Source organism: Hyla sarda, chromosome 11, assembly GCF_029499605.1.
Source record: "Hyla sarda isolate aHylSar1 chromosome 11, aHylSar1.hap1, whole genome shotgun sequence".
Classification (NCBI taxonomy): Eukaryota; Metazoa; Chordata; class Amphibia; order Anura; family Hylidae; genus Hyla; species Hyla sarda.
In genome coordinates, this window is record NC_079199.1 from 28790398 (window position 1) to 28818090 (window position 27693).

The 27693-nt window shown below is 43.1% G+C and overlaps 1 protein-coding gene and 1 long non-coding RNA gene across 13 annotated transcripts in view; one reads left to right on the forward strand and one right to left on the reverse strand.

Annotated features, from left to right (window-relative positions):
* Nucleotides 1-289: 289 nt before the first annotated feature.
* MIDEAS (mitotic deacetylase associated SANT domain protein) overlaps nucleotides 290-27693 on the reverse strand; it is a 143167-nt gene continuing 115763 nt past the window's right edge. For 10 of the 11 annotated variants that reach the window (XM_056547117.1, XM_056547118.1, XM_056547120.1 and 7 more), the window contains 11 exons: nucleotides 20503-20787; nucleotides 18921-19257; nucleotides 17840-17900; nucleotides 13503-13630; nucleotides 11665-11771; nucleotides 11155-11230; nucleotides 10928-11016; nucleotides 10134-10286; nucleotides 5445-5603; nucleotides 2989-3167; nucleotides 290-1119 (listed from right to left, as the gene is read on the reverse strand). In XM_056547117.1, coding sequence (XP_056403092.1) covers nucleotides 882-1119; nucleotides 2989-3167; nucleotides 5445-5603; nucleotides 10134-10286; nucleotides 10928-11016; nucleotides 11155-11230; nucleotides 11665-11771; nucleotides 13503-13630; nucleotides 17840-17900; nucleotides 18921-19257; nucleotides 20503-20787 — 1812 coding nt within the window. In that variant the 3' untranslated portion in view covers nucleotides 290-881. The remainder of the gene's footprint in view (nucleotides 1120-2988; nucleotides 3168-5444; nucleotides 5604-10133; nucleotides 10287-10927; nucleotides 11017-11154; nucleotides 11231-11664; nucleotides 11772-13502; nucleotides 13631-17839; nucleotides 17901-18920; nucleotides 19258-20502; nucleotides 20788-27693) is intronic. The other variant, XM_056547126.1, reaches the window with a different exon arrangement.
* LOC130295870 (uncharacterized) lies at nucleotides 5523-27689 on the forward strand. Of its 2 annotated transcripts, XR_008849030.1 has the most exons (4): nucleotides 5523-5618; nucleotides 11591-11807; nucleotides 27127-27248; nucleotides 27351-27689. It is a non-coding gene; the product is annotated as an uncharacterized LOC130295870 (long non-coding RNA). The 2 variants fall into 2 exon arrangements; XR_008849029.1 differs by lacking the exons at nucleotides 27127-27248; nucleotides 27351-27689 and adding an exon at nucleotides 14817-15130.

A 27693-nucleotide genomic window follows, 5' to 3' on the forward strand; every position in this document is an offset into this window, starting at 1 on the left:
TACTGTTTTTAACCGTATACGGGTTAAAATACGTACACACGTTTTGATACAGTTTAGTCCGGTTTTGAGGAATCCGTTTTTCATCAAAAACCTGATACAGGAACTGTATTGCAAAAACGTGGTGTGAAGGCTGCTTAACATAGAATTTATGGGGTGCACTGCAACAAATGTCTGCTAATAGCAGTGGTGTCCAAACTGTGGCCCTCCAGATGTTGCAAAACTACAACTCTCAGCATGCCCGGACAGCCGTTGGCTGTCCGGGCATGCTGGGAGTTGTAGTTTTGCAACATCTGGAGGGCCACAGTTTGGGCACCACTGGCTTAAAGGCCAATGTGGCAAACAACAATGTTGCACTCACACTGTTGTCCGTGTAGCCCTTTTGTTATATGGCAAGGATAGACAAGTTTCAGTACTGATGATCATGGGGGTTTGTGCAAAATTCTACATTGCAATACAGTGAATGCTACTAAATAAAAATACAAACTGAATAAAATGCACTTTCCACAGTGACCTGATACCAAGCAAGGTCCAATACAGAAATGTTTTTTTAGGAAGCCTCCTTTTTTTTGCAGCTTTTAAAAAGGAAAGAAGTGTTGGCTTGCAGATTTTTTTTTTCTCTTTTTTTTTTTTTTTTTATGGAATTTGTCTTTACAGGCACAAGGGTAGGATAGAAAACAGGTTTACTTTCCAAAACATGTGATACATGGTAGATCGTATACCAAATAAATAGTTAATTTAAGTAGATAAAAAGTCCCGAGTCCACTTGAAACTGTTCATCAATGTGATTCTTGCAGAAAATGCAAGCATTCAATTACAAAAAAAAAAAAAGTGAAGGGAATGAAGCGAGGTTCCAGCCTCACTGCGCCAGCGGAGTGCTCCAGTTATATCTCCCCATCATCCGAACTGTCGCAGCTCTCACTGCTGCTGCTAGTCATGCTGTCACTGCTGCTTCCACTGTCACTGCTCTCCAGCTGCCGACGGGATTGTGCATGTAAAGCCGCTCTGGCGGCGGCCGCTGCTGCAGCTGCCTCTTCATTCTGCTTCCGGGCTGCTGCTTTCTTTTCCTGCTCTGCATGGCTCTTCATGTGTGCGCTGCGGCTTTTCACTTTATAGAAGACCCTGGAAGGAGAAAAAGATTAGATCATTTATCTAACATGTCTGGGGCTCAGTAGCTTCTCTGAAGCACAAAAAGGAGCCCCCTATATGATGTCTATATACCTTAAGGGTGCGTTCCCACAGGGCGTATACGGAGCGTATTTGACGCTGCGCAAATTTTACGGCAGCAATACGCTGCGTATCCCTTGCTCACTATACACACAGAGCTTTCCGGCGGCAGCCCTGTGTGTGTAGTGAGTTTTGGAGGCAGGGCCATGTGTTGGCGTGACTGTGACACGCGGCCCCGCCTCCAAAACTCACTACACACACAGGGCTGCCGCCGGAAAGCCCTGTGTGTATAGTGAGCAAGGGATACGCAGCGTATTTCCCGCTGCTGCCATAAAATTTGCGCAGCGTCAAATACGCTGCGTATACGACCTGTGGGAACGCACCCTAAAGGGGTATTCCAGGAAAAAAAAATGTTTTATATATCAACTGGCTCCAGAAAGTTAAACAGATTTGTAAATTACTTCTATTAAAAAAATCTTAATCCTTTCAGTACTTATGAGCTTCTGAAATTAAGGTTGTTCTTTTCTGTCTAAATCCTCCCTGATGACACCTGTCTCGGGAAACGCCCAGTTTAGAAGCAAATCCCCTTCTAAACTGGGCATTTCCTGAGACAGGTGTCATCAGAGAGGATTTAGACAGAAAAGAACAACCTTAACTTCAGAAGGTCATAAGTACTGAAAGGATTACGATTTTTTTAATAGAAGTAATTTACAAATCTGTTTAACTTTCTGGAGCCAGTTGATATATAAAACATTTTTTTTTCCTGGAATACCCCTTTAAAGGGGTTCGCCGCCCCAGACATCTTATCCCCTATCTAAAGGATAGGGGATAAGATGTCTCATCATGGTGGGCTGGGGACCTTCACGATCTCCCTGCTGCACCCGGTGTTCGTTTACAGCGTCAGGTGCAGCGCCGGAGGCTCGTGATGTCACGGCTATACCCCCTTAATGCAAGTCTATGGGAGGGGGCATGACTGCAGTCACGCCCCCTCCCATGGTCTTGTATTAAGGGGCATGGTGGTGACATCACGACCCTCCGCATCGCCAGTCATCCAACACGGAGCGAAGTTCGCTCTGTGCAACGTATGTCTGGGGTGCCGAGATTGCAGGGTCCCCCACGATCAGACTTCTAATCCCCTATCCAAAGAATAAGGGATAAGATGTCTAGGGGCGGAGTACCCCTTTAATAAGCCATACAGAAAGGGATGTTTAAAATGTGTCAGTCCCCTGTAAATTTTGCTGCATATACATAAAGCAAGCCTAACAAGGAGAAAAAAAAATATGATAATTTGTGGTGTTTATAGCACCGTTTATATATCTTCAAGTGCGACAAATTTATCAAATTACTGTATGTTATTTAATTTGTCATAACTACGATTATACATTAAAACTGGAAGACACATGACAGGATAAATCTGCTTAGGGCTGGAGTCAACCTGAGCGGGGAAAAAAAAGAATTCTAATAATAATAATAATTTTAAATCTTGCACAAATGCAAAGGTATACTTGTAGCTTTTCTGTCATTTAAAAATATTATTTTTTATGTGAATGTGAAAAGTTTTGATGGCTCATTCTTTAGATATAGCTGGGAGAAGCGCATGGCAGCATGCTTCACTCCCTGGGTTGGGCCTCAATTCATTTCATTGCAGGAAAAGAGCTCCATCCGTGACCGGTCGCTTCACAATTTTTTTTTTTTTTGTTATGTTTTTTTACTACAAAAATGCTATAATAGTAGAGTATTCCTGGGGGGGAGTATTAATGACAATAGTTGCACATTTTGGAGAGACTAGTGCCAAATTTGCGATAATTTTACAATGCTAATTACCTGCCACATTTTTTACATGGGAACGTTTCCTCTTGGTCTGGAGCCTTGTTTGTAATCTCAAGTTTTTTTACATCATCTGCAGGAATATTCGCCCGTGGTCTTCGCCCCCGTGGTTTGGGAGTCTTTACTGTCAACGACGTGTCTGGGTCTTGATTTCTTAAGATGAGTGTGTCATTTGACTAAGGAAAAGTAGACTTTTTAAATATCTTGAATGGATTTTTTCAGAAAACAACCATAAGAAATTATTATTATGTTACATTCATCCTCCAAATCCTTTTATGTCTTGGGGAATGTCACAATGACAGAACACATGTTCCAGATGGGACGATCCTGCCATCAGCAGTGCTGTGGCGTGTGTGAGGTAGGTACATCTAGAAGTAGTGTGACAACTACTGGGTCATAGATAATCTATAGCTCGGATTTATACTAATAACACAGTAAAGAGGGATAGAACTCTGTTCAGATACCTCACAAGTGCGTATTTCACTGCAGATTTTGCTGCCTTTTTAAAGTAGTAGTCCAGTGGTGACCCAGTGGTGAACAACTTATCCCCTATCCTAAGGATAGGGGATAAGTTTGAGAACGCGGGGGGTCCGACCGCTGGGGCCCCCTGCGATCTCCTGTACGGAGCCCCGACAGCCCGCGGGAAGGGGGCGTGTCGACCTCTGCACTAAGCGGCGGCAGACACGCCCCCTCAATGCAACTCTATGGCAGAGCCAAAGCGCTGCCTTCGGCAATCTCCGGCTCTGCCATAGCGATGTATTGAGGGGGCGTGTCGGCCGCCGCTTCGTGCAGAGGTCGACTCCCGCTATCTGGCCGGAGAGCCTGGCCCCCGTACAGAGAGATCGCAGGGGGCCCCAGCGGTCTGACCCCCCGCGATCTCAAACTTATCCCCTATCCTTAGGATAGGGGATACGTTTTTCACCACTGGACTACCCCTTTAAGTCAATGGGTAGCAAAATAAGCAGCATAATACACACTTGTGAACATACTCTAGGGCCAGGTTTACATCTGCTTCTGAGGTTCCTTTAAAAGGGGTACTCCCGTGGAAAACTTTATATTTTTATTTAAATCAACTGGTGCCAGAAAGTTAAACAGATTTATAAATCACTTCTATTAAAAAATCTTAATCCTTCCAGTACTTTTTAGGGGCTGTATACTAAAGAGAAATCCAAAAAAGAAATGCATTTCCTGTGATGTCCTGACCACAGTGCTCTCTGCTGTCCATTTTAGGAACTGTCCAGAGCAGAATATGTTTGCTATGGGGATTTTCTCCTGTTCTGGACAGTTCCTAAAATGGACAGCAGAGATCAATAAAGAGCACTGTGGTCAGGACATCACAGGAAATGCATTTCTTTTTTGGATTTCTCTTTAGTATACAGCCCCAACGGCTGTCCGGGCATGCTGGGAGTTGTAGTTTTGCAACATCTGGGGGTCCGCAGGTTGAAGACCACTGGTAGAGAAAGTTGTTCTCAACTGTCCCCGCTGCTTCGGACCGTCACCGCTTGTCACTGCTGCCCTGGATGTCGCCTTCCATCGCTGTCGCCGCGTCCCCAGGGTGTCCCCGACGCTCCGGCAAGGCCTCTGCTTCCCCGGGATCCTCGCTCTCCGTCACCGCCATCACATCGCTACGCACGCCGCTCCTATTGGATGACAGGACGGCGTGCGCAGCGACGTGATGACGACGATGGAGAGCGCCGACGATGCAGGGGATCCCGAAGAGGACGTGCCGGAGCCCCGAGGACAGGTAAGTGATCGTCAGTGGAGCACACGGGGCACCATAAACGGCTATCCGGTGGCAGCTGAAGCAGTCTGCGCTGCCGGATAGCCGTTTATGCGATGGCCCCGACATACAAAAGCATCGTATGTTGATTCTGCCTTCAACATGCGATGGCCTCTGAGAGTCCATCGTATGTTGAAATGATCGTATGTCGGGGCAATCGTAGGTCGGGGTAATCACTGAATTTGGAATTTACAACAGAACCCTCATACAGAGCCTCTGGTGCAGTTGTAAACAAAGTAAGCAAAAAATAATAATTTAAAAAGTGCTCTCAAAATGATAAATTGCTTGAAGGATTATCATGCTTATTTTTGGACCATACATTTTGCAACATTTAGCCAAGTGGATACATCATCATCATGATACAATCTTGTAGAGGACATGATATGCCCAGAAGTAGCTGCTAAATCCTATGTTGTAACATTATGTGATTATAGCTGTAACATTAGACTGCTGCACCAATGATAACAAAATAGGGCAGCCTCAAAGAGAAGCTGTAACCTCCCAGCTGCCCTATTTTATTCTCATTGGTGCAGCAGTCTGAGTTGCAGAGGAAGGTCAAGAACCCCTGGCACCCAACCTATCAGACATTTACAATAGATCAAACAAATAAAGATATAATGGATAGATCCTACAGACAGATACATTTCGTTCCGTACTCTTTGACAGTACTTACTATTTCACTGGCTTGTAAAGTTTGTGTAACTTTTGTTTGGGAAAATGCCTTCCTCAATTCGTCCTCCTCTTCCATTGCAGCGTGTACATTATTCTCCGTTTCTGCATCATTTCCTTCTGTGTGTTGAGGAGGAATACCTGACGCAAGACGTTGAGAACTCTAAAAGAAAAAAAGGTGTGGTCTCAAATTAAAGCGTACCTACAATGTTCCATGAATCAATAGTGCAAGCAAAGATAAGAACCTTTCTAATAAATATATATATATATATATATATATATATATATATATATATATATATATATATATTGCCTCTTTCTTCACTTATCAGGCTCCTTTCTTTCCGCCTCCTTAAAGGGGTATTCTGGCTTTATACATCTTATTCCCTATCCAAAAGGCATTCTGTGCCAGGCGCTGCCTCTGAGATGGGGACGTGATGTCACACCTTGCCCCCTCCTTTCATGCTTTCTTTGGTCCGGGTGAGAAACCGTATGGAAACCGTATTCGTTTTTTTTTTAGCATAGGAGTCAATGGGAACCGTACAGAACCGTATGTGCGTATGGTTCCATACGGTTTGCTCCATACGGTTTTTGACTTTGCTCAGTTTTTTTCTTGGAATTTCAATCAAACAAGTGAAACTTTATTCATAATAGAGGGAAAAGTTAAAAACGTATATGTTTTTTCTTCTTAAAAAAACTGATCCAACCGGACATCATTTTTCAAACTGTATAAGTTTTTTAACCGTATATGGGTTTAAATTTGTACACACGTTTTGATAGTTTAGTCAGGTCTTGAGGAATCCATTTTACATCCAAAAACCAGATACGGGAACTGTATTGCAAAAACATGGTGTGAACCCACCCCTAGGATGGGTTCACACCATGTTTTTGCAATACAGTTCGAGTATCAGGTTTTTGATAAAAAAAAAACAAAAACTGGTTCCTCAAAACCTGACTAAACTGTATCAAAACATGTGTACAAATTTTAATCCGGGATACAGTTTGAAAAATTATGTCCATTTTTAAAGAAAAAAAAACATATACGTTTTTAACTTTTCATTCCACTATGAATAAAGTTTCACTTGTTTGTTTGAAATTCCAAGAAAAAAAATAAAGTAAAAAACCGGATGGAACCATAAGCACATACGGTTCTGTACAGTTCCCATTGACTCCCATGTTTAAAAAAAAAAAAACATATATGTTTCAATATGGTTTTTCACCCGGACCAAAAACTGTGGTAGGCTACGGTTTTGGGTACTGGCAAAAAAAATTGAAACTGACAAAACCGTACAGGATGCAAAACGGACACAACCTGATGCATCGTTTGGCATACGGTTTTCAATATGGTTCTGTACGGTTTTCAAATTGAAAACGTATATGGGAACTGTATTGTAAAAACGTGGAGTGGACCCAGTCTTATGCATTATAACACTATGATAGAAGGCATTTCCCAACCAGTGTGCCTCAAGTTTTTGCAAAACTACAACTCCCAGCATGCCCGGACAGCCAAGGGCTGTCCGGGCATGCTGGGAGTTGTAGTTTTGCAACAGCTGGCGGCACACTGGTTGGGAAACAGTGTTGTAGAGGTGTAGGTGTTTGTGTGTTTTAACAGATTTGTGATGCCCGTTCGATATAGTCATGTCTTCCCTAAAGATTTCCAACTATTAACACCAGCCTGGCATTAACTTAAGAGCAACATGACGGAGAGAGCAGATGTGTAATAGAAGCTTCTGCCCTTCATACAAACAGACTGATCTGGCAGACAGTCCCTCCTCTACGTCAGCGAAAACAGCGTACAGGACTTGGCACGCAAGAACCTGGAGTCCACCCAGCTGGACAATGTTCCTTACACTTGATTCTTTTTGCAGCCTAAAAAATCTGGGTGGTGGTAGAGTATTAGGACACCACGTTCTGCCAAACTGTTTGGTTAGGCAAAGGGTTAAACGACGAACTGTAAAAATTCCCCAGGACCAGGGTAAGAAGCCATTACTGGTAGAATGGTTTTCTGGTTTAGAAACCCCATTTTAAGATGCCTTTAGGACCTGGCATGGCTATGAATATCACATATTATTTCAATGGGAAAATATAACCACATAGCTCAAATTTCATGTGCTTAATAAAGCCTTCAGTCTTTCATAACTATGAATTAACATAGGTAAATTTTTATGTTAAACACTACCTGAGTACCCTGCGTTGTCCGGTTTTTCCTTCCTAATCCTTGTTGTGGAGGAAAATCAACAGAGGAGGAAGCTTTTGACTTCCTGTCCCGTCCTCCTGTCCCGTCCTCCTGTCCCGACCCGTAATATGTGTACCAGGTAGTGAAATATCTCCAGCCGTACGGAAGTTATGTGGAAACATACATTTCCCATTGATATGCATGGGACTTTAAACAAAAACCCCGACCCTCACAAATGGGGGTAGTTAAGGGTTAAATTAACTATCCTATATTTTAAGTGGACATATAAGTAACATGTGACCAAGTATTATCAAAATATCTCCAGCCGTTTGGAAGTTATGTAGTAACATTTATTTCCCATAGACTTGTATGGGACTTTATACAAAAACCCCGCCCCTGGCAAATGGGGGTGAGTAAGGGTTAAATCACCTATCCTATGTTTGTTGTTGAAATTTAAATGGGCACTGTCAGATACAAAAACTTGATATGTTGTAAAGCATGTATAACCAACAGGTTTTGCAATTGCTTTCATTAGAAAATGTTCAGTATTTAATAATGAAAAAGCCAGTCAGACAACTGCGCCCCCTGCCTGCCTGGACACATACTAGTCCTGCTGTGTCCATGAGTCATCACCTATGCCATGGACACACTTCCTTGATTGACAGCTGGGAGTGCAGGGCTCCTCCCACTGTCATCTTGTGTCCCGCTACTGTCAGTGAGGACAAGCTGGGAGTTGTAGTTTTGCTAATTCTAGGGGAGATGTGAGCAGACAGCATACTGAGCGAGGGGGCGGAGACCTGCACAGTGAGGCCACGCCCCCTCCCTTTGAGAGAAATTCAGAATAGTGAGTGAAATTAAAAGTGTAATAAAAAAATAAATAAAGGTGCTAGACACATAAAAATTAGATGTACAAGATCAGGATTAGGTACTGAGTGATATATTTAAAAAAATTGTTGGATCTGACGGGTACACTTTAAGTAACGTGTGCCAAGTTTCATGTTAATATCTTTAGCTGTTTGGACGTGATTCTGGAACATACATACTTACACACGTGGAGTTTTTTATATATATATATAGATGTTATGACATAAACGATCATAAGTTTATATATAATGCAACATTATTACAACACATGCATTATTAATAACATTGGGGGAGATTTATCAAAACTTGTGGACAGGCAAAGTTGCCCAGTTGCCCATAGCAACCAATCAGCTCGCTTCTTTCATTCTTAACAAGGCCTGTGAAAAATGAAAGAAGCGATCTGATTGGTTGCTATGGGCAACTGGGCAACTTTGCCTGTCCACAGGTTTTGATAAATCTCCCCCATTGTCTTTTTATGGAGGAATACAGATTAATTTGTTCTATATTACATTCCAAATTCATTGTTGAAATGTTTCTCTTGTCTAATTCTTTGAAAAAACAAACAAAAATCACGTTAGACGGGAAAATAGTACTGTAACTTTTCGCTTGGTCGTGGTGCTCCTGGCAAACTGAATATTTAGGCCCCATTCACATTACAATTCTTTCCATGTGTCGGCTGTAGGTCAGTAAAATGTAAAAACGGGGGGCCCAGGGAGCCCAATGTGTAGCCAATTGCCCATAGACTTCAATGGGCCAAAGTGAGTCTACTTGTGACTAAGTTCGGTCCATTTCCCAAACATATGCTCCGTCTGTGCAGGACCCAAAAATGTGGGTGACCAAGTTTTTAAGTCCTACGAAGAAAGTGCATATATTGGGAAATGTATCAATCATTGTCAAAATTAGACTTTACTCAGCCCACAGGATTCTATGGCTCGTCGGCAACATGATGGCATCCTTTTTTTTTTTTACATTTTGCCAATGTACAGCCAACAGATGCCAAGATATGTAATGTAAATGCAGCCTTATGGTAAGGAACCCTCCCCCACCCCAAAAAAAAACAGACTACTGTGCCCCCTACAAGTCTTAAAGGGGAACTTTGGTACTTCTAAGTGTCTGATCACGGGGGGTCCGACAGCTGGGACCCCCAACAATCTTCTGCCCAGCACCCCGGAGCGGTGGTCGACACCCCCCTCTATGCATCTCCATAGGAGAGCTAGAGATAAACAAGTACAGTGGTTGTGCATCTCAGTCTCTCCTATAGTCAGTGCATGGAGGGGGGCATGACGACCACCATCGCACTGTGCATGAGGAAGGACGGTGTTCTGAACAAAAAGTCTTCAGAACACTGGGGTGCCGGCAGGAGATCAGAGGGGGGGGGGGGGGGGTAGCGCAGGGGGGTCCCGCAGGATTGCCCCCCCAGCAATCAGACACTTATCTTCTATCCTGTGGATAGGGGATAAGAAGTTAAGTAGTAGAGTTCCCCTTTAGTGTTTCTGTCAGTAGAAAAAAAAACATTAAATGTTACCAATTTCTCAACTGTTCCTTCTGTTTTGAAGAATACATTTTTATATTTTTCACTTTCAACTCTTTTTACATTCAAGTCTGATTAGAAAAAGGCTTGAAAATATTTCATTCATAATTAAATAGCGATACCTTAATATCAAGCTCCGAGTCTTCTCTGGGGTTTATCTCATCTGCTGCGGCCTCTACATCTCCGAAGATTAACATGCCATTGCGTCCGATCTTCACCTGTTTCTTATAGGTGTAGTAAAACTCTACACATTGAGCCACAGTTTTTGTTTTAATCTGAAATTAGACATAACAGATTTGGGTTAGTTCAGACTGAGGACATGTGTTCTGCATGAGTTCTGCTCACTCTATGGCTTATTACTCAATGTTTCCACTTGTTGAGTTATGTGACAAATAACATTAACGCTCCTCGGATACCAAGATATATTTAGGTATATCAGTCAACATGTCACTCGGTTGGCAAACACCCCTTCACATTTTATTAACTTATTCAATAGTGGACTCTCAAAATGTAGAAGGTCCTGGTCATGGAGTGTACATATATGCCATTTGTCACAGTTCTCATCGAGACTGGGGTTAAAGGGGTTGTCCTCTGCCACACAACTGTGGACTATAGGCACCTGCCCTTATCCCCCACTGGGTCCATTCCTATAGTCCCATCCCTGGTCCGGGCTAGGCAGCTCTTTTTGCTTTCCATCAAGATGCAGGAAACGTCCACTGAGCAGACGCTTCCTGCATGGCGAAATGAAAGCAGAGGCTGTTGGAAAGGGCATGGCGAGGGATTGGAGGGGGGGAACTGTTATTTATTTATTTTTTTTTTTTTTCCAGCCCACTGGACAACTCCTTTAAGGATGGCAAATGAGAGCACATTTTGCACAGTGTACATTACATAGAAGAACTTATACACAGCCACACACCAGTTTCTGGACCAGCAGAAAGTCTTTTTTGTAGATGGCCATTCCCTTGTTGAAAAGTCTCTTCTCATTTAAAGACCACCTGTCTGATCCTGGATAAAACAAAAAAAAGCAATTATAGGATAACGTGGGCCAATAGACTGGACTCTACTTTATAATAATAACAGTAATAAATATACACATTTCCCAGATAAGCCTTGGTTTGCCAGGTAGACACTTTTTGTTCTTACCAGAGTAATGATAGTTTCCCAACGGATGGCCTTTGTGCCTTTTTGGTTTCTTTAATAGCAGCTTAGTAAGTGTGGCCTATGACAGATAAAAGAGCGTAGAGTTAAAAGAATGATAAAGTTACGAGCCATCTACCATAACTGGTACAATAATACGTTTAGATCACACTAGTCTCAGTCCTGAGACCCGCTGCGATAGTGAGCTATTAGATAGTGAAGTGCACAGAAGCACGCGCTTCACTCCCTGGCTGTCATTCAAATCCAACTCTTTTACTGCACTAGTCTATGCAGTGAAAGTGTCGGATGGAAAGGAGGGCGCTGTAGAGCAAATGAATGGCTAATAACTCACAGTCACAGCAGGTCTTAGGAATGAGACCAGGTGCAATTTAAACCTTTGTCATGTCCGGGCAACATGTTAACAGTTTTTTTTTAATGACAGTAACGCTTCAAAGATCCTTCTAGTCATTCAATAGCTGGAGAGAACATTTCCATTATGATGGTGTAGAGACTTACAATAATGTTTCCGTTGGATTCATGAAGATAGTGAAGTGCCAGCTCCTGATTGGTGCCTCCACCTGGTAATATACTGGAACAGGCTGCCGTCAGCAACTCCTCGACTACTGATGAAAAACAGAAACCATTAGAAATGATACATGGTAAGTCATAAACACTGCCACCTTACACAAAACATCTTGCTAATGTATCTAAGGACCACATCCACATAACTGTAACCAGATAAATGAATTGGTCATACACATAAATATAAACTGGCCATATCTGAGGTAGCTGCAGGCAAAGACGGCCCAATGAGTTAACTAGCACTTTCCTTGCTGGGCCCATCCATAGCGCTCAGCCCTGCAAGGGGTTACAGTAAACCAGCGATCAATACAGATTGCTGGTTTACTGTATGTTCTTGCTGGACAGGAGGTATACAATGCATACTTCCTGTCCAGCCCAAGCTGGACCCAAGGCTGTATACAGCTCAGCTCCCCTAGGACTGGGGACAATATACAGTGGTGCCTGGGTGACAAAAGGAAAAGTATTTGAGAGCAGATCCACCCTTAGGCTATGTTCACACGGCAATGTCTGTACGGAAAATCTCCCTGCGGACATTGTCCCTGAATGCAGAGCATCAGCATAACACGCTAGGACCACTAGGGAATGCGCCATCTCATAGACGGCAATGCATTCCATGCGGAGTCCACAGGAAGGATAGAGATGTCTATTCCTTCTGCGGACACCGGGATTTGAATTTTCGGTGCAGAAATTCAGCTATGTGAACAGCGCAGCAGAATCCTACTGAAATCAATGCTGCTGTGGAATCTCTGTTTGGCATTCCAATGCGCAATTCTGCACGGAAATTCCATTGTGTGAACATAGCCTAAGGGAGCATGTGTCAAACCTTTATCTGCAAGAAAGTAAAGTAAGAAAGGGACAAGAGGGAGGGGGTGAGAGAGACATGAACACTGCAAAAGAGGATACAGTCTGTGGGCTCAACCATTTGGGGTCCAGAGGAGGAAAAAAGGTATCAGACCATTCACATAGCCAGATGGTTAAATGGGCACTGTCATGAAAACAAAAAATTGATATGTTGTAGTACTTAAGTACAACATATCAGTACAGTACTTGTGGGGGGGGGGGCTGCGCGGAGGAGAGCGGTATGTGCTCCGGTGTTCACCTATACAGGGTGCCTCCAGTTGTTTCCCCACTACAACTCCCAGCATGCCCTGACAGCCAATAGATGTCAGAGCAAGCTGGGAGTTGCAGTGGGGAAACAGCTGGAGGCACCCTGTATAGTGATCTACAGGCGGAAGTGCCGGCCCCAGCAGGCATCAGTGATGTGGTGCCTGCTGGGAAAGTCTGCCTGGTAGTGAGCACACTACCAGGTAGACAAAAAAGCATTTTTAATATGTAAAAAAAAAAATAATTAAAGGCAGGGAGGGGGTTAGGGATAGATGGGTAATAGGCAGGGACAGAAAGAAAAAAAAAGTGATGGTGGGAGCTACCCTTTAAAGGGGTAGTCCTAAGGAAATTAACTTTTTAGACAGTTATCCTCTGTCCACTATAGAGAATAAGTGTCTGATCTTCTGTATGGGACCTCGGCTACTTATGCATTCTCAGCACACTCCGGCCCCCACCTTCCTGGCCGAACGGAATTGACGGTACGCTCTTCTGGCCGAGGTGGCACATCGTTGCGGGCCATCACTTGTGCTCGCCTAGGAAGTTGTGGACCGGAGTGCACAGTGGACGTGAAGTAGACGAGCCCCATACAGGAGATCATGGGGGGGTCCCCCATTGGTTCCCTGGACTACATCCCCTCCCCACCATTTTAACTCAACGTTTTATCCCACCTTGCTTATTATCCAAATCATCCCAGGGACACCAGACCAAATCCGCTTTGTACTTGTCAGCGGCTGCCAAACTTCTCTCTCTTAAATCAGGAATCTCTGCCTGGAAACGTGCACCAATGTTTATACGCCTAAAAAAAGCAAGATGGAAAACAAGATGCAATTTAATCGTTTGGAAAAACGGAAGATGAACCTTAAATATATCACCTATAATATTAGTTAGGCTGGGTTCACACTACGTTTTGTCCCATACGGGAGCGCATACGGCAGGGGGGAGCTAAAAGCTTGCGCTCCCGTATGTGACCGTATGCGCTCCCGTATGTCATTCATTTCAATGAGCCGACCGGAGTGAAACGTTCGGTCCGGTCGGCTCATTTTTGCGCCGTATGCGCTTTTACAACCGGACCTAAAACCGTGGTTGACCACAGTTTTAGGTCCGGTTGAAAAAGCGCATACGGCGCAAAAATGAGCCGACCGGACCGAACGTTTCACTCCGGTCGGCTCATTGAAATGAATGACATACGGGAGCGCATACGGTCACATACGGGAGCGCGAGCTTTTAGCTCCCCCCTGCCGTATGCGCTCCCGTATGGGACAAAACGTAGTGTGAACCCAGCCTTACACCAGATACCGATCATTTATTTTATTTATTTATTTTTTTAAATCAGTGAGTAGATTTGTTTTTTTATTCTACTTTTGTACATGATTATGGGAGGCGAATTTGAAGCAATAGTGAAGCAATTTGCTTTACAGCAGCCACATGAACAATAGGACTCTGTAGACTGGAGATGATTCATTTACTATCAGTAAAAGCAAAAAAAAAAAAAAGAAGAAAATAGAAAACTAGAGCGAGACGTAAAAAGGACACCATTTCTGGAACGAGCACATATAATGGGATAAGGCTGTAATATTATATTCTAGCACAGTTATGTCTGGATTCCACATGGTCACCACCTGGGACAATACAGACAGCTGTAAAAGAAGCAGACATGTCCGCATAGTTTCCGCCTGGTTCCAGCATGTTAAATTGTTTTACTGAGGCTTAGAATTAGCTATTATAGCAGCGTTTCCCAACCAGGGTGCCTCCAGCTGTTGCAAAACTACAACTAGTTGTAGTTTTGCAACAGCTGGAGGCATTCTAGTTGGAAAAAAAACTGCATTATAGACTTAGATGAAATGTCTGTAATCTTTTACACTGTGCACAACTGCAGATCCGGAACTCAAATGTCACGTACTAATGCGTTACAGTGAGGCATATTCACCAATGTCAATGTGCACTGTGCAGGTTTTAATTTAGTATTTATTAATTTTATTTAGTATTTTAGCAAGTGCAGAGGGTTGTACATCGACCATTACAGTGATGAAGTCTTGAATATCTCCAACACCGAAAGGACTTTAGGACAAAATCCTCTTTTGCACAATGCTCTGGACACTACGGGGTCATGTAGTAAAATAGGTTAAGCCCATCGAATAGCATCAGACAAAATATCACTATGCAAAGTCATCAAGACGGACTAACGGATTATAGGATTAAATCTGCATGCTATACCAAAAAATGCCAATGACATCACGAAAGACCATTCCTATCCTATGACTGGATTCAACAGGAGGATACAACAGAGTCCAGTCAATTTTAAAATAAATAGACTCTAGAGCAGTGTTTCCCAACCAGGATGCATCCAGCTGTTGCAAAACTACAACTTCCAGCATGCCCGGACAGCCGTTGGCTGTCCGGGCATGCTGGGAGTTGTAGTTTTGCAACAGCTGGGGGCACTCTGGTTGGGAAACACTGATCTAGAGTAAACTTACATTTGCTGTCACTGGAAACCACATTATCATGCAATTTTACAATAAACTGGGTAGTTCTTGGACGTATGGGATACTGTTTCTTTAAATCGTGGTTAAAGGGGTACTCCGGTGGAAAACTTTTTTTTTTATTTTTTTAAATCAACTGGTGCCAGAAAGTTAAACAGATCTGTAAATTACTTCTATTTAAAAAAAAAATCTTAATCCTTCCTGTACTTATTAGCTGCTGACTACTACAGAGGAAATGCTTTTCTTTTTGGAACACAGTGCTCTCTGCTGACATCACAAGCACAGTGCTCTCTGCTGAAATCTCTGTCCATTTTAGGAACTGTCTAGAGCAGCATATGTTTGCTATTTTCTACTACTCTGGACAGTTCTTAAAATGGACAGAGATGTCAGCAGAGAGCACTGTGGTCGTGATGTCAGAGCTCTGTGTTCCAAAAAGAAAATAATTTCCTCTGTAGTATTCAGCAGCTAATAAGTAATGGAAGGATTAAGATTTTTTTTTTTTCAATAGAAGTAATTTACAAATCTGTCATTGGTGCATTTTGTTCATGTTGCATTCTGATAACATGGCGCTGGGGAATTACAACCCAGCTGCTTATACATGTGAAGGGGTTTGTGCTGCTAACCATTCATCTCTGTCTGAGAAGTAAACGGGCGGGGGAGGGGGGACGGGCGAGGCTGAAGGTGTAGCGGGAGAGAGAACCGGTGCAGTATTGACCAGAGAAACTGCATTGGGTCATGGGAAGCCTCCATGCAGGAGGTGGCAGAGATGAAGAGGAGCAGGAGCCTAGAACAACATAAAGGACCAAAGCAGGTGGACTGTATACTACTAGACCGTGCCTCATCATTTAGACCTGCCAAGTGTCAGTGTCTAAAGAATTATAGTTAAAGGACAAGTATCATGAAAAAAAACATATCCCATATCCGCAGAATAGGGGATACGTTTTAGATTGCAGGGGGTCCGAGCACTGGGGCTCCCTGCGACCTCCTGTTTAGAGCCCCGGCTCTCCTTTACAGTGGTGCGTCATGACCCCCACCCGAAGCAGGGGCTGCCATGCCCCCTCCATATAGCTTCATGGGAGAGCTGAAGATTGCCGAATGGCTCTCCCATAGAGCTATCCTTCGGATAGGGGATATGTTTGTTTTTCATGATACTTGTCCTTTTAATTGCTGCATAATAGTGTCCACTTTTCTTTTTACGGCCCCACGACCTCCTGATGGGATATCGCTTGCAATCACTTTCCACTTCAGACTTCTACCATCCTCTACTGAATTGAACACCTGCACAATGCACACTTGTACTCATACAGTACCAATAAACTTGCTCCGGTCCTTAAAGGGAACCTGTCATCACTTTCATGCTGCCGGAATCACAAGTCATCAGGGTGGTCCCCGGTGGCTTCTTCACATCTCCCTAACTCTCCTTATACCCAAACAGTGGGAAACCTGTCAATCAATGCCGGCTCCCCAATAACAGGAAGGTCCACCTTCACAACCAACCTTTTAGAGAGAGGAGTCCCCTATATGGCGTCCATATTGCCTAATAGGACAAACTATTGTTCACACTGCCGTTGTGCTTCAGTAAAGGGAGCTCCATTGGTCAGAAGGACAGGAGCGGAGCAGAGAGAAAAAATACTACATGTCCTATTTCTTTCTCAGCTCAACGCCTGCAAAATTCTGGACACCCAAAAGGGTCTGTTCGGCATTAAAAAAAAATGCAGAACGGACCCTAAATGGGTCGGAGCACAGCGGCTGTGTGAACTTAACCCAACAGGGGTTGTCATAGTGAGTGTTGAAAACTGTCAGCCTGTTCACTCACACTAAACTCAATACACAGTGTCCAACAAGGGGTCACTTACTTAAATTTGTCCAGTAGGTCCTGAGATATGTCCCCCAGAAGATCCTCTGCTGAATTCGTTAAATTGTGCGCAGGGGCGGGGCTTTGCCAACTTAATATACATATACATCCTAGTGAAGTGGAGTCACAGACAATGAATATGTAAATTGAGTTGATGGAGCCCCGCCCCCTATATCATAGGGAAGTGGAGTCACAGACAATGAATATGTAAATTGAGTTGATGGAGCCCGCCCCCTATATCATAGGGAAGTGGAGTCACAGACAATGACTATGTAAATTGGGCCAGCGAAGCCCCGCCCCCTGCACACAATTCACTGAATTCAGCAGAGAAACATAGTAACATAGTTCATAAGGTCAAAAAAAGAATCCATCAAGTTCAAACTATAACCCTAATGAGTCCCTACTGAGTTGATATAGATCTAGAATCCATAACCTGTAATGTTATTATTCTCCAAAAATGCATCCGGACCCCTTTTAAATTCTTTTACAGACCTTCTGGGTGACATATCTTAGGACCTACTGGACATATATAAGTAAGTGACCCCTCGTTGGACTCCTGTTCACTCGTACTATAATCCAGTTTATTGGGTTTAGTGTGGGTGATCAGGCTGACCGTTTTCCCTTAAACTGAATTGCTAAATGTAAATAATAAAACGGTTAATAGACTTACGGTTCAAGACTCACTGGCGTCGCTTCAGCTGTAAGTAAAGGCGGCATGTCCTCTCCACTATCTGCAAAATTACATACAATTATATCACAAATGCAGGTGCTCAATATACTGACCCTAATATACTAAACAAACAACATAAAGGGGACCTGTCACCACTTGTATTCTCTATAACAATAACAATTCTACAGTATCTTTTCTCATAACCCTTTGCTGTGCTGTTCCTCTGTTATTCCTTCTGGTATGTGTATAAATTGACAATTGGGTGGTACCAGTTGGTCTACATTGGTGTTGAAGAATGCACTTAAAGTGTACCTGTCATCAACAATTTTTTTTTATATAATGTAGATAATGCATTATATGTATATTTGTAATCTACATTGGTTAAAAAAAAATATATATTTTTTGTCCCTGCAGCTATTGTCTGTGTGTGTCTATAAGGAGACCAAATACAGGAAGTGAGGGCGGGACAGGCGGGGCTCTGCGCACTGAGGACAGGCGGGGCTCTGCGCACTGAGGACAGGCGGGGCTCTGCGCACTGAGGACAGGCGGGGCTCTGCGCACTGAGGACAGGCGGGGCTCTGCGCACTGAGGACAGGCGGGGCTCTGCGCACTGAGGACAGGCGGGGCTCTGCGCACTGAGGACAAGCGGGGCTCTGTGCCGCCGCGATGTTCTGCCTCGGCTCATAATAGGTTGAGCGCCATGTAACGCTTCATTCCCACGGAAGTATGAAGAAGATGGACCGGAGGACCGATCAGCTGTAGTGGTGCTCCGCGGGAACCCAGGAAGGTGAGTGATGGTTTATTTTAATTTTTTTTTGCAGCCCGTGCAGGACGGAGCAGGAGTAGTCTGCACCACCAGAGTACTCCTTTAACTTTCCCTTATATTTCACTTTTGCCTGTAAGGAGGTCAAATTGAATAGATTTTGGTCTCCATTGGATAATCTGGGAGGGAGTGGGGGGGTCTTTGAATATATATGTACTGTACCAGGAATTTGCCAAGTAGGTGGACACTGCTTAAACAGAGCCTAAACAAATCTGGTATAAAACACATATGCCACGTATCAAAGAGAAAAACACTTACTAGATCTCAGCAGGGTTCTCGTGCTACTTTTTGGGGTTATTGGCGGAGGCATTGAATGTGTGCTTGCAGATAAGATGGCATTGAAGTAAAGTCCAGACCCCTCACGCACAGGGCTGAGGATTGGAGGCGGCGTGTAGGGAGGCAACTCAAAGTTTTTGTCACAAGGATGATCTGGGACTCGAACAGGAGAGCGGAGGTGGCTTTGATAAGGAGTTATGTTGGTGTAAACTGGAACAACAAATGTGCCAGGCTTGGGGGGGATGAACAATGGTTCTGGCCTTGGCCGTTGCTTGGGCTTTCTGGAAGCTGTGTCTGACGAAGAAGAGGTATCGCTGTTCTGTGGAGGGTGAAAAATAAAGTCATGGATAATATTGTGAATACTGACCAACTAAAACAAGAACTATGAAATATAACTATGGCTTCTCAGGTTTTGTTTTACATTTTGAGAAACATTGATCATCATTTACTTATTGAGGATGCAGGACTAGGAAATGTGAGAGAGCGGTATAAAATTTTCTAGTTATCATATTTAAAAAAAAAAATAAAATCCTCATAATATGATACACTTTCCCTCATCTCTAGATAAAATTAAAGGGGTATTCCAGGAAAAAGAACTTTTATTTTTATTTATTTATTTATTTATTTATTTTTAAGATCAACTGGCTCCAGAAAATTAAACAGATTTGTAAATTACTTCTATTATAAAATCTTAATCCTTCCAATAATTATCAGCTGCTGAAGTTGAGTTGTTTTTTTTCTGTCTGGCAACAGTGCTCTCTGCTGACATCTCTGCTTGTCTCGGGAACTGCACAGAGTAGAAGAGGTTTGCTATGGGGATTTGCTTCTACTCTGGACAGTTCCCGAGACAGGTGTCCTCAGAGAGCACTTAGACAGAAAAGAACAACTCAACTTCAGCAGCTAAAAAGTACTGAAAGGATTAAGTTTTTTTAAATAGAAGTATTTTACAAATCTGTTTAACTTTCTGCAGGCAGTTGATATATATATAAAAAAAAGTTTTTTTCCTGGATAACCCCTTTAAACATTAAAGGGGTTATCCAGGAAAAAACTATTTTTTTTATATATCAACTGTTTCAAGAAAGTTAAACAGATTTGTAAATTACTTCTATTTAAAAAAAAAACAATCCTTTCAGTACTTTTTAGCTGCTGAAGTTGAGTTATTCTTTTCTAAGTGCTCTCTGATGACACGTATCTCAGGAACTGTCCAGAGTAGAAGCAAATCCCCATTGCAAATCTCTTCTACTCTGTGCAGTTCCCGAGACAAGCAGAGATGTCAGCAGAGAGCACTGTTGCCAGACAGAAAAGAACAACTCAACTTCAGCAGCTGATAATTATTGGAAGGAATAAGATTGTTTAATAGAAGTCATTTACAAATCTGTTTAACTTTCTGGAGCCAGTTGATATATATATATATATATATATATATATATATATATATATATATATAAAAGTTTTTTCCTGGAATACCCCTTTAAATGCTGTGGCCATGAGACATTACAACCTTTTCACTCCAGGACTGTCATAGACACAACCTTTTAAAGAACCTAAAAGCTTCTGGACCTACCTGTACTGCAGGTTCTGAGATGCCCATATGACCAACCCTGTGACGTGTCACTATAACAGATGGCATTGATGCAGATGGCGGTCTTTCAGATGTTGCTGCCCTGTGAGTCCTTTCATCCTCTCCCTTTTCTCGTCCAGTCTCCATCTTCACCGGTACCGATACTGGCATAACCAGGGGTTTTAAGTCTCCCTCCCCTCTGGACTTCTTAGGAGATGACGCGCCAGCAAGTTCTACATTGCTTTTCGATGTCTCATTCTTCTCTTTTGTCTCATTCGTCTCACTATCCTGAATAACCAAAACAGAATCAAGATTTTATTCTATATCAACTGCACAATATTTTCTGTACATAACCAAGGAAGACAACTAATAAAGCAGTGAAGGACAAGGATTTCCTATTCAAACCAAATGTTTTGTTGAACCTGATGCGCAGAACTTGTGTTTGTATCTCCTACACCAGTGTTTTCCAACCAGGGTGCCTTCGGCTGTTGCAAAACTACAACTCCCAGCATGCCCGGACAGCCGTTGGCTGTCCGGGCATGCTGGGAGTTGTAGTTTTGCAGCAGCTGGAGGCACCCTGGTTGGGAAACCCTATCCTACACTGTGGTTCTAATAGTCTACCTATTAACAACTCCTGAGGCGCAACGTATGATATCTGCATGGAGCCTAAGAATAGTTACTGAAGTGTTATTAATAAATAATGAAAAGTGGAAATACAACCAACTATGGGAAAGAGCAGAGAATAGGAAGCAACAATCCCAGAGCCTTCTGGATAACATCAAATCGTCTTTACTGGGTCCTTTGTGCTGGGTCTATGATTTGCTATAGTTACTTGTTATTATACTATAATCCAGTCTCCAAGTTCTGATCTTGGGTCCATACAGGGAGCTCTAAACATTGAGTATATACAGAAGCATAACTGCTGTTTTAGACCTAAGATCCTGTTAGACAGACCAATGGAGGAAGGATAAGTAGCACCAACATGGCCGAATCATTCGTGCAGCCCCTAAATTTGTAGTCTGCACATACCCAGTTTAAAGGGGTACTCCGGCGTTTTTATTTTATCTTTTTTTTTTTTTTCAACTGGTGCCAGAAAGTTAAAAAAATTTGTAAATTACTTCCATTAAAAAAAAAATCTTAATCCTTCCAGTACTTTTTAGGGGCTGTATACTACAGAGGAAATGTTTTTCTTTTTGGATTTCTCTTCTGTCACGACCACAGTGCTCTCTGCTGACCTCTGCTGTCCATTTTAGGAACTGTCCAGAGCAGCATATGTTTGCTATGTGGATTTTCTCCTGCTATGGACAGTTCTTAAAATGGACAGCAGAGGTCAGCAGAGAGCACTGTGGTCGTTGACAGAAGAGAAATCCAAAAAGAAAATAATTTCTGCTGTAGTATAAGATTTTTTTAATAGAAGTCATTTACAAATCTGTATAACTTTCTGGCACCAGTTGATTTATAAAAAAAAAAGAATAAAATAAAATAAAAAAGGGTTTTCAACAGGAGTACCCCTTTAAAGTGGATTTTATTGGCTGCGAAACCATGTGATCAGCTGCCGAATTTGCATTTTCTTCTTTGTTAGCTGATCACTGGTCTTTTTGCACAGGCCGATTATAGGAAACGAGCATTCCTAGGAACACTCATTCACCCGCTAATCGGCCAGTTGATTCCTTAAAGGGTTACTTCCCTGGAAAACTTTTTATTTTTTTTTTAGATCAACTGGTGCCAGAAAGTTAAACAGATTTGTAAATGACTTCTATTAAAAAATCTAAATCCTTCCAGCACTTATTAGCTGCTGAATACTACTGAAGAAATTCTTTAATTTTTGGATTTCTCTTCTGTCACGACCACAGTGCTCTCTGCTGACCTCTGCTGTCCATTTTAGGAACTGTCCAGAGCAACATATATTTGCTATGGGGATTTTCTCCTGCTATGGACAGTTCCTAAAATGGACAGCAGAGGTCAGCAGAGAGCACTGTGGTCGTGACAGAAGAAAAATCCAAAAATTAAAGCATTTCCTCTGTAGTATACAGCCCCTAAAAAGTACTGGAAGGATTAACATTTTTTAATAGAAGTCATTTACAAATCTGTTTAACTTTCTGGCACAAGTTGATAAAAAAAAAAAAAAAAAAAAAAAAAAGTTTTCCACCAGAGTACCCCTTTAAGTCTTGTAAAGTCATTCTGCTTTCCAAGTGTTACGATTCCCAGGATAAGTCTGCAGTGAGACAGTCCACACTCATTTAAGACTTTTCCGAAGAATCTAAACAACTTTCCCAAAACTAAATTAATCGATGGCTGATCCGGTTCGACAATTCTTACTGTAATTTCACTAAACCCTGACCAGTAACCGGTTTATATATATTCATGACAAGTAATAACTAGAGATGAGCGAACTCAACGAGTTCAGCTTTCCGGTGCTCCGGTGGGCTGGAAAAGGTGGATACATTCCTAGGAAAGAGTCTCCTAGGACTGTATCCACCTTTTCCAGCCCACGGGAGCACCGAAAAGCTGAACTAATTTATGCAGGAAAAGTCACTAACTGCCGAGCAGAGAAGTTTGTGACGAATCGAATTTACTGTAAGTTCGATCATCTCTAGTAATAATCTGCAAATATAGAAACCAGTAAGTTTTCAGTATTCCTATAAAAGTCAGTGTTTCCCAAGCAGGGTGCCTCCAGCTGTTGCAAAACTACAACTCCCAGCATGCCCGGACAGCCGTTGGCTGTCCGGGCATGCTGGAAGTTGTAGTTTTGCAACAGCTGGAGGCACCCTGCTTGGGAAACACTGCTTTTAAGTGGATGGCATTACAATAATCATCATAGTGGCCACACAGCAGTGCTCCCTGTACCAAGATTACTTTATCTTACATTAGAATTCTTTCTGGAAAGGAGCCAGAATCATGTGAGAACGCATCCTTTTCACGTGTTCCTCACTACCCTGGAGTTTCATTTCTGCATCTATTTATAGCAGCCAAGATATTCAGTCTCATTCTCACATTCTAAGACAGCGGGCAATGTAATGACAGCAATGCTGCCGCTCAAGTGCACTAGCTTAATGGAGATATTTTAGGACCAATTCCGCTACAGTTACAGCGACCCCGAGACCGGAGACACAGTCAGCCATTCTACCTGGTGCTTGATGGTCACAGTGATCTCAAAAACTGAAACGAGGGCAGACATGAACTTCTCTGGACTTCTACTAGTAACATACACCGACTGGCAATAACATTAAAACCATCTCCCTAATCTTGTGTAGATCCCCTTCTTACTGCCAATACTGCTCTGGCCAATCGGTGTCTGGACATTACAAGACCTGTGTCAGTGTGGTATCTGGCACCAAGATGTTAGCAGCAGATCCTTTAAGTCACACAGATTATGAGGTGCGGCCATTATGGATTTTACATCTTCCATCCCACCCTGTAGATGCTCAATCATATAGAGATCTGGCGAATGTGGAGGTCAAGTCAACACCTTGAACTGTCTGGTTCCTTTAAAGGGGTACTCCTCTGGAAAACATTTTTTTTTTTTTTTTTTTTGTTTAAATCAACTGGTGGCAGAAAGTTAAACAGATTTGTTAATTACTTCTATTTAAAAATATTAATCCTTCCAGTACTTATTCACTGCTGTATGCTCCACAGGAAGTGCATTTCTTTTTGAATTTCCTTTCTGTCTGTCCACAGTGCTCTCTGCTGACACCTCTGTCTGTTTTAGGAACTGTCTAGAGCAGGAAAGGTTTGCTATTGGGATTTACTCCTACTCTGGACAGTTCCTGGCATGGACAGAGGTGTCAGCAGAGAACACTGTGGTCAGACAGAAAGGAAATTCAAAAAGAAAAGAACTTGCTTGGGAACATACAGCAGCTGATAAGTCCTGGAAGGATTAAGATTTTTAAATAGAAGTAATTTACAAATCTGTTTAACTTTCTGGCACCAGTTGAATAAAAAAAAAAAAAATAATAAAAAATGTTTTCCCAGGGAGTTCCCCATTATCCTAGTGTTTCCCAACCGGGGTGCCTCCAACTGTTGCAAAACTACAACTCCCAGCATGTCCGGAGGCTCGTGACGTCACGTTCACGCCCGCTCGTGATGTCACGGCCACGCCCCCTCAATGCAAGTCTATGGGAGGGGGCCTGATGGGGCACGAGCGGGGAGTGACGGTGACGTCGCGAGCCTCTGCCTTGTATTGCCAGTCATCCGGCACGAAGCAAATTTTGCTCCGTGCACCGGGTGTCTGGGGTGCTGCAGCCGAGATCAGACATCTTATACTCTATCCTTTCGATAGGGAATAAGATGTCTAGGGGCGGAGTACCCCTTTAAGGAGCTAATTGTTCATTTGCTTGCCCAATATATCCCAACCATCAACATGCACCGCGTTCAAGTTTTTTGTTCCGTCTCATAGAGGGGTGGGGGGTCCTGAGTGGAATATAGGGTATATGGAGAGGGGTTGAAGTCATGAGACAATCCCCTTAATTGTGTTATCACAAGATCAAATGTTATGTCCAAAAGGATGGGGGAAAACTAGCTGATCAAAGAGGATCCAACCACTGGGATCCCCACCCATCCCCCACCCATCCCAAATGCAAAGGTCAAATGTTCCCAGAATGAATGGAGTGGCAGCGTGCAAACACCGCCCGTGCTTCATTCATGGTGTTTCCCAACATTGCCGGAGCTCCAGACACATCGCTGTGGCTAATGTGAACATTGTTCTTGGTAGATGTAAGGGCACTACCGCTCTAATTCTCTATAATTTACAGAATCCGCTATCTCAGCCAGAAGAAAATGTCCTGTGTGTAACATTTGCCAGCATGATTTACTACCACCATATTTAGATTTATGCAGGATACAATTGTATCAAATGCTTATTCCCATATACAGTAAAATAAAATAAAATCCCTACAGCAACTAAATACTAATGAATATGTACTGGGCCATTGTTCAGAATATGAGCAGCAGGGAAGAGGGGAATGTATTACTCTAAAAACTGAATGATTTTTTTTCTTTTTGTTCAATTGTAAAATGGGCACTGTCAGACACAAAAACTGTTTATATGTTGCATATCTTGGCAAAACATTAAGCTTTCTAATATACTTCATAAGAAAATTTGAATTCCTTTTTATTGACATCATGGTTTAAAAATGCATGGCTTTCTCCAAGTGCTCTCTCCTGTCTGATAGGACTCCTCTGTGCTCTCTCCTGTCTGATAGGACTCCTCTGTGCTCTCTCCTGTCTGACAGGACTCATCTGTGCTCTCTCCTGTCTGATAGGACTCCTCTGTGCTCTCTCCTGTCTCATAGCACTCCTCTGTGCTCTCTCCTGTCTCATAGCACTCCTCTGTGCTCTCTCCTGTCTCATAGCACTCCTCTGTGCTCTCTCCTGTCTCATAGCACTCCTCTGTGCTCTCTCCTGTCTGATAGCACTCCTCTGTGCTCTCTCCTGTCTGATAGGACTCCTCTGTGCTCTCTCCTGTCTGATAGCACTCCTCTGTGCTCTCTCCTGTCTGATAGCACTCCTCTGTGCTCTCTCCTGTCTGATAGCACTCCTCTGTGCTCTCTCCTGTCTGATAGCACTCCTCTGTGCTCTCTCCTGTCTGATAGCACTCCTCTGTGCTCTCTCCTGTCTGATAGCACTCCTCTGTGCTCTCTCCTGTCTGATAGCACTCCTCTGTGCTCTCTCCTGTCTGATAGTATTCCTCTGTGCTCTCTCCTGTCTGATAGTACTCCTATGTGCTCTCTCCTGTCTGATAGCACTCCTCTGTGCTCTCTCCTGTTTGATAGGACTCCTCTGTGCTCTCTCCTGTCTCATAGCACTACTCTGTGCTTTCTCCAGTCTGATAGGACTCCTCTGTGCTCTCTCCTGTCTGATAGCGCTCCTCTGTGCTCTCCCCTATCTGATAGCACTCCTCTGTGCTCTCCCCTATCTGATAGGACTCCTCTGTGCTCTCCCCTATCTGATAGGACTCCTCTGTGCTCTCCCCTATCTGATAGGACTCCTCTGTGCTCTCTCTCCTGTCTGATAGTACTCCTCTGTGCTCTCTCTCCTGTCTGATAGCACTCCTCTGTGCTCTCTCTCCTGTCTGATAGCACTCCTCTGTGCTCTCTCCTGTCTGATAGGACTCCTCAGTGCTCTCTCTCCTGTCTGATAGGACTCCTCTGTGCTCTCTCCTGTCTGATAGCACTCCTCTGTGCTCTCCCCTATCTGATAGGACTCCTCTGTGCTCTCCCCTATCTGATAGGACTCCTCTGTGCTCTCCCCTATCTGATAGGACTCCTCTGTGCTCTCTCTCCTGTCTGATAGTACTCCTCTGTGCTCTCTCTCCTGTCTGATAGGACTCCTCTGTGCTCTCTCCTGTCTGATAGGACTCCTCTGTGCTCTCTCCTGTCTGATTGCATTAAAATTTGTATAAAATATTGTATTATTCGTTTTTTCTTTTTGTAATATGTGGTGGTAATAAAATAAAAAAAAAATTATCTCCTCCTGCACTATAACATAAAGGAGAAAGATCAGACTGCTTGTTTTGTGTGACAGGTTCCCATTTTATCTTGCTCAATGCAAAAAGAACTCTTTGTAATTCTGTGTGTTACCCACGGGGCTGTGTTTAAAGCGTACCTCTAATAGTTCTCTTCTTCTCAGCTTATGACCTATAGGACCTCCAGCAAATCAGTCTCTAGAACAATAGTTTTGGAGCAGGTGACAGGATTGGAAGTGGATGCAAAATTCAAACGCATATCCTGTCACCGGGACAACGATTAGAGGTATGCTGTGGGCCAAGGGCACCTTTCCTCAGTGGTGACTAAGGAAAGGTTTGAGGGCCATAATATAGTTCAAGGTGTTGACTTTGCCTCTAAATTTCACAGATCCCAATCCGACTGAGCATCTGCAAGATGTGCTGGAAAAACAAGTCCAACCATGGAGGCCGCACCTCACAACTTACAGGACTAAGAGCGAAATGTCTTGGTGCCAGATACCACAGAACACCTTGCGGAGCGCATGCCTCAATGGGTGACAGCTGTTTCAGCAGCATGAGATGCGCTTATATAACATACGTTTTAATGTTAGGTCAGTGTGCTCCAACTCTATGCCTAAAATGTGGTGTAAACGATCAGTACCACTTGAGTTTCTACCTAATCTGATATGAAACACTTGCAAGGAGTGAGATCCAGACACAGTTATGTGTTTGTCATATTAGATATATGTCCA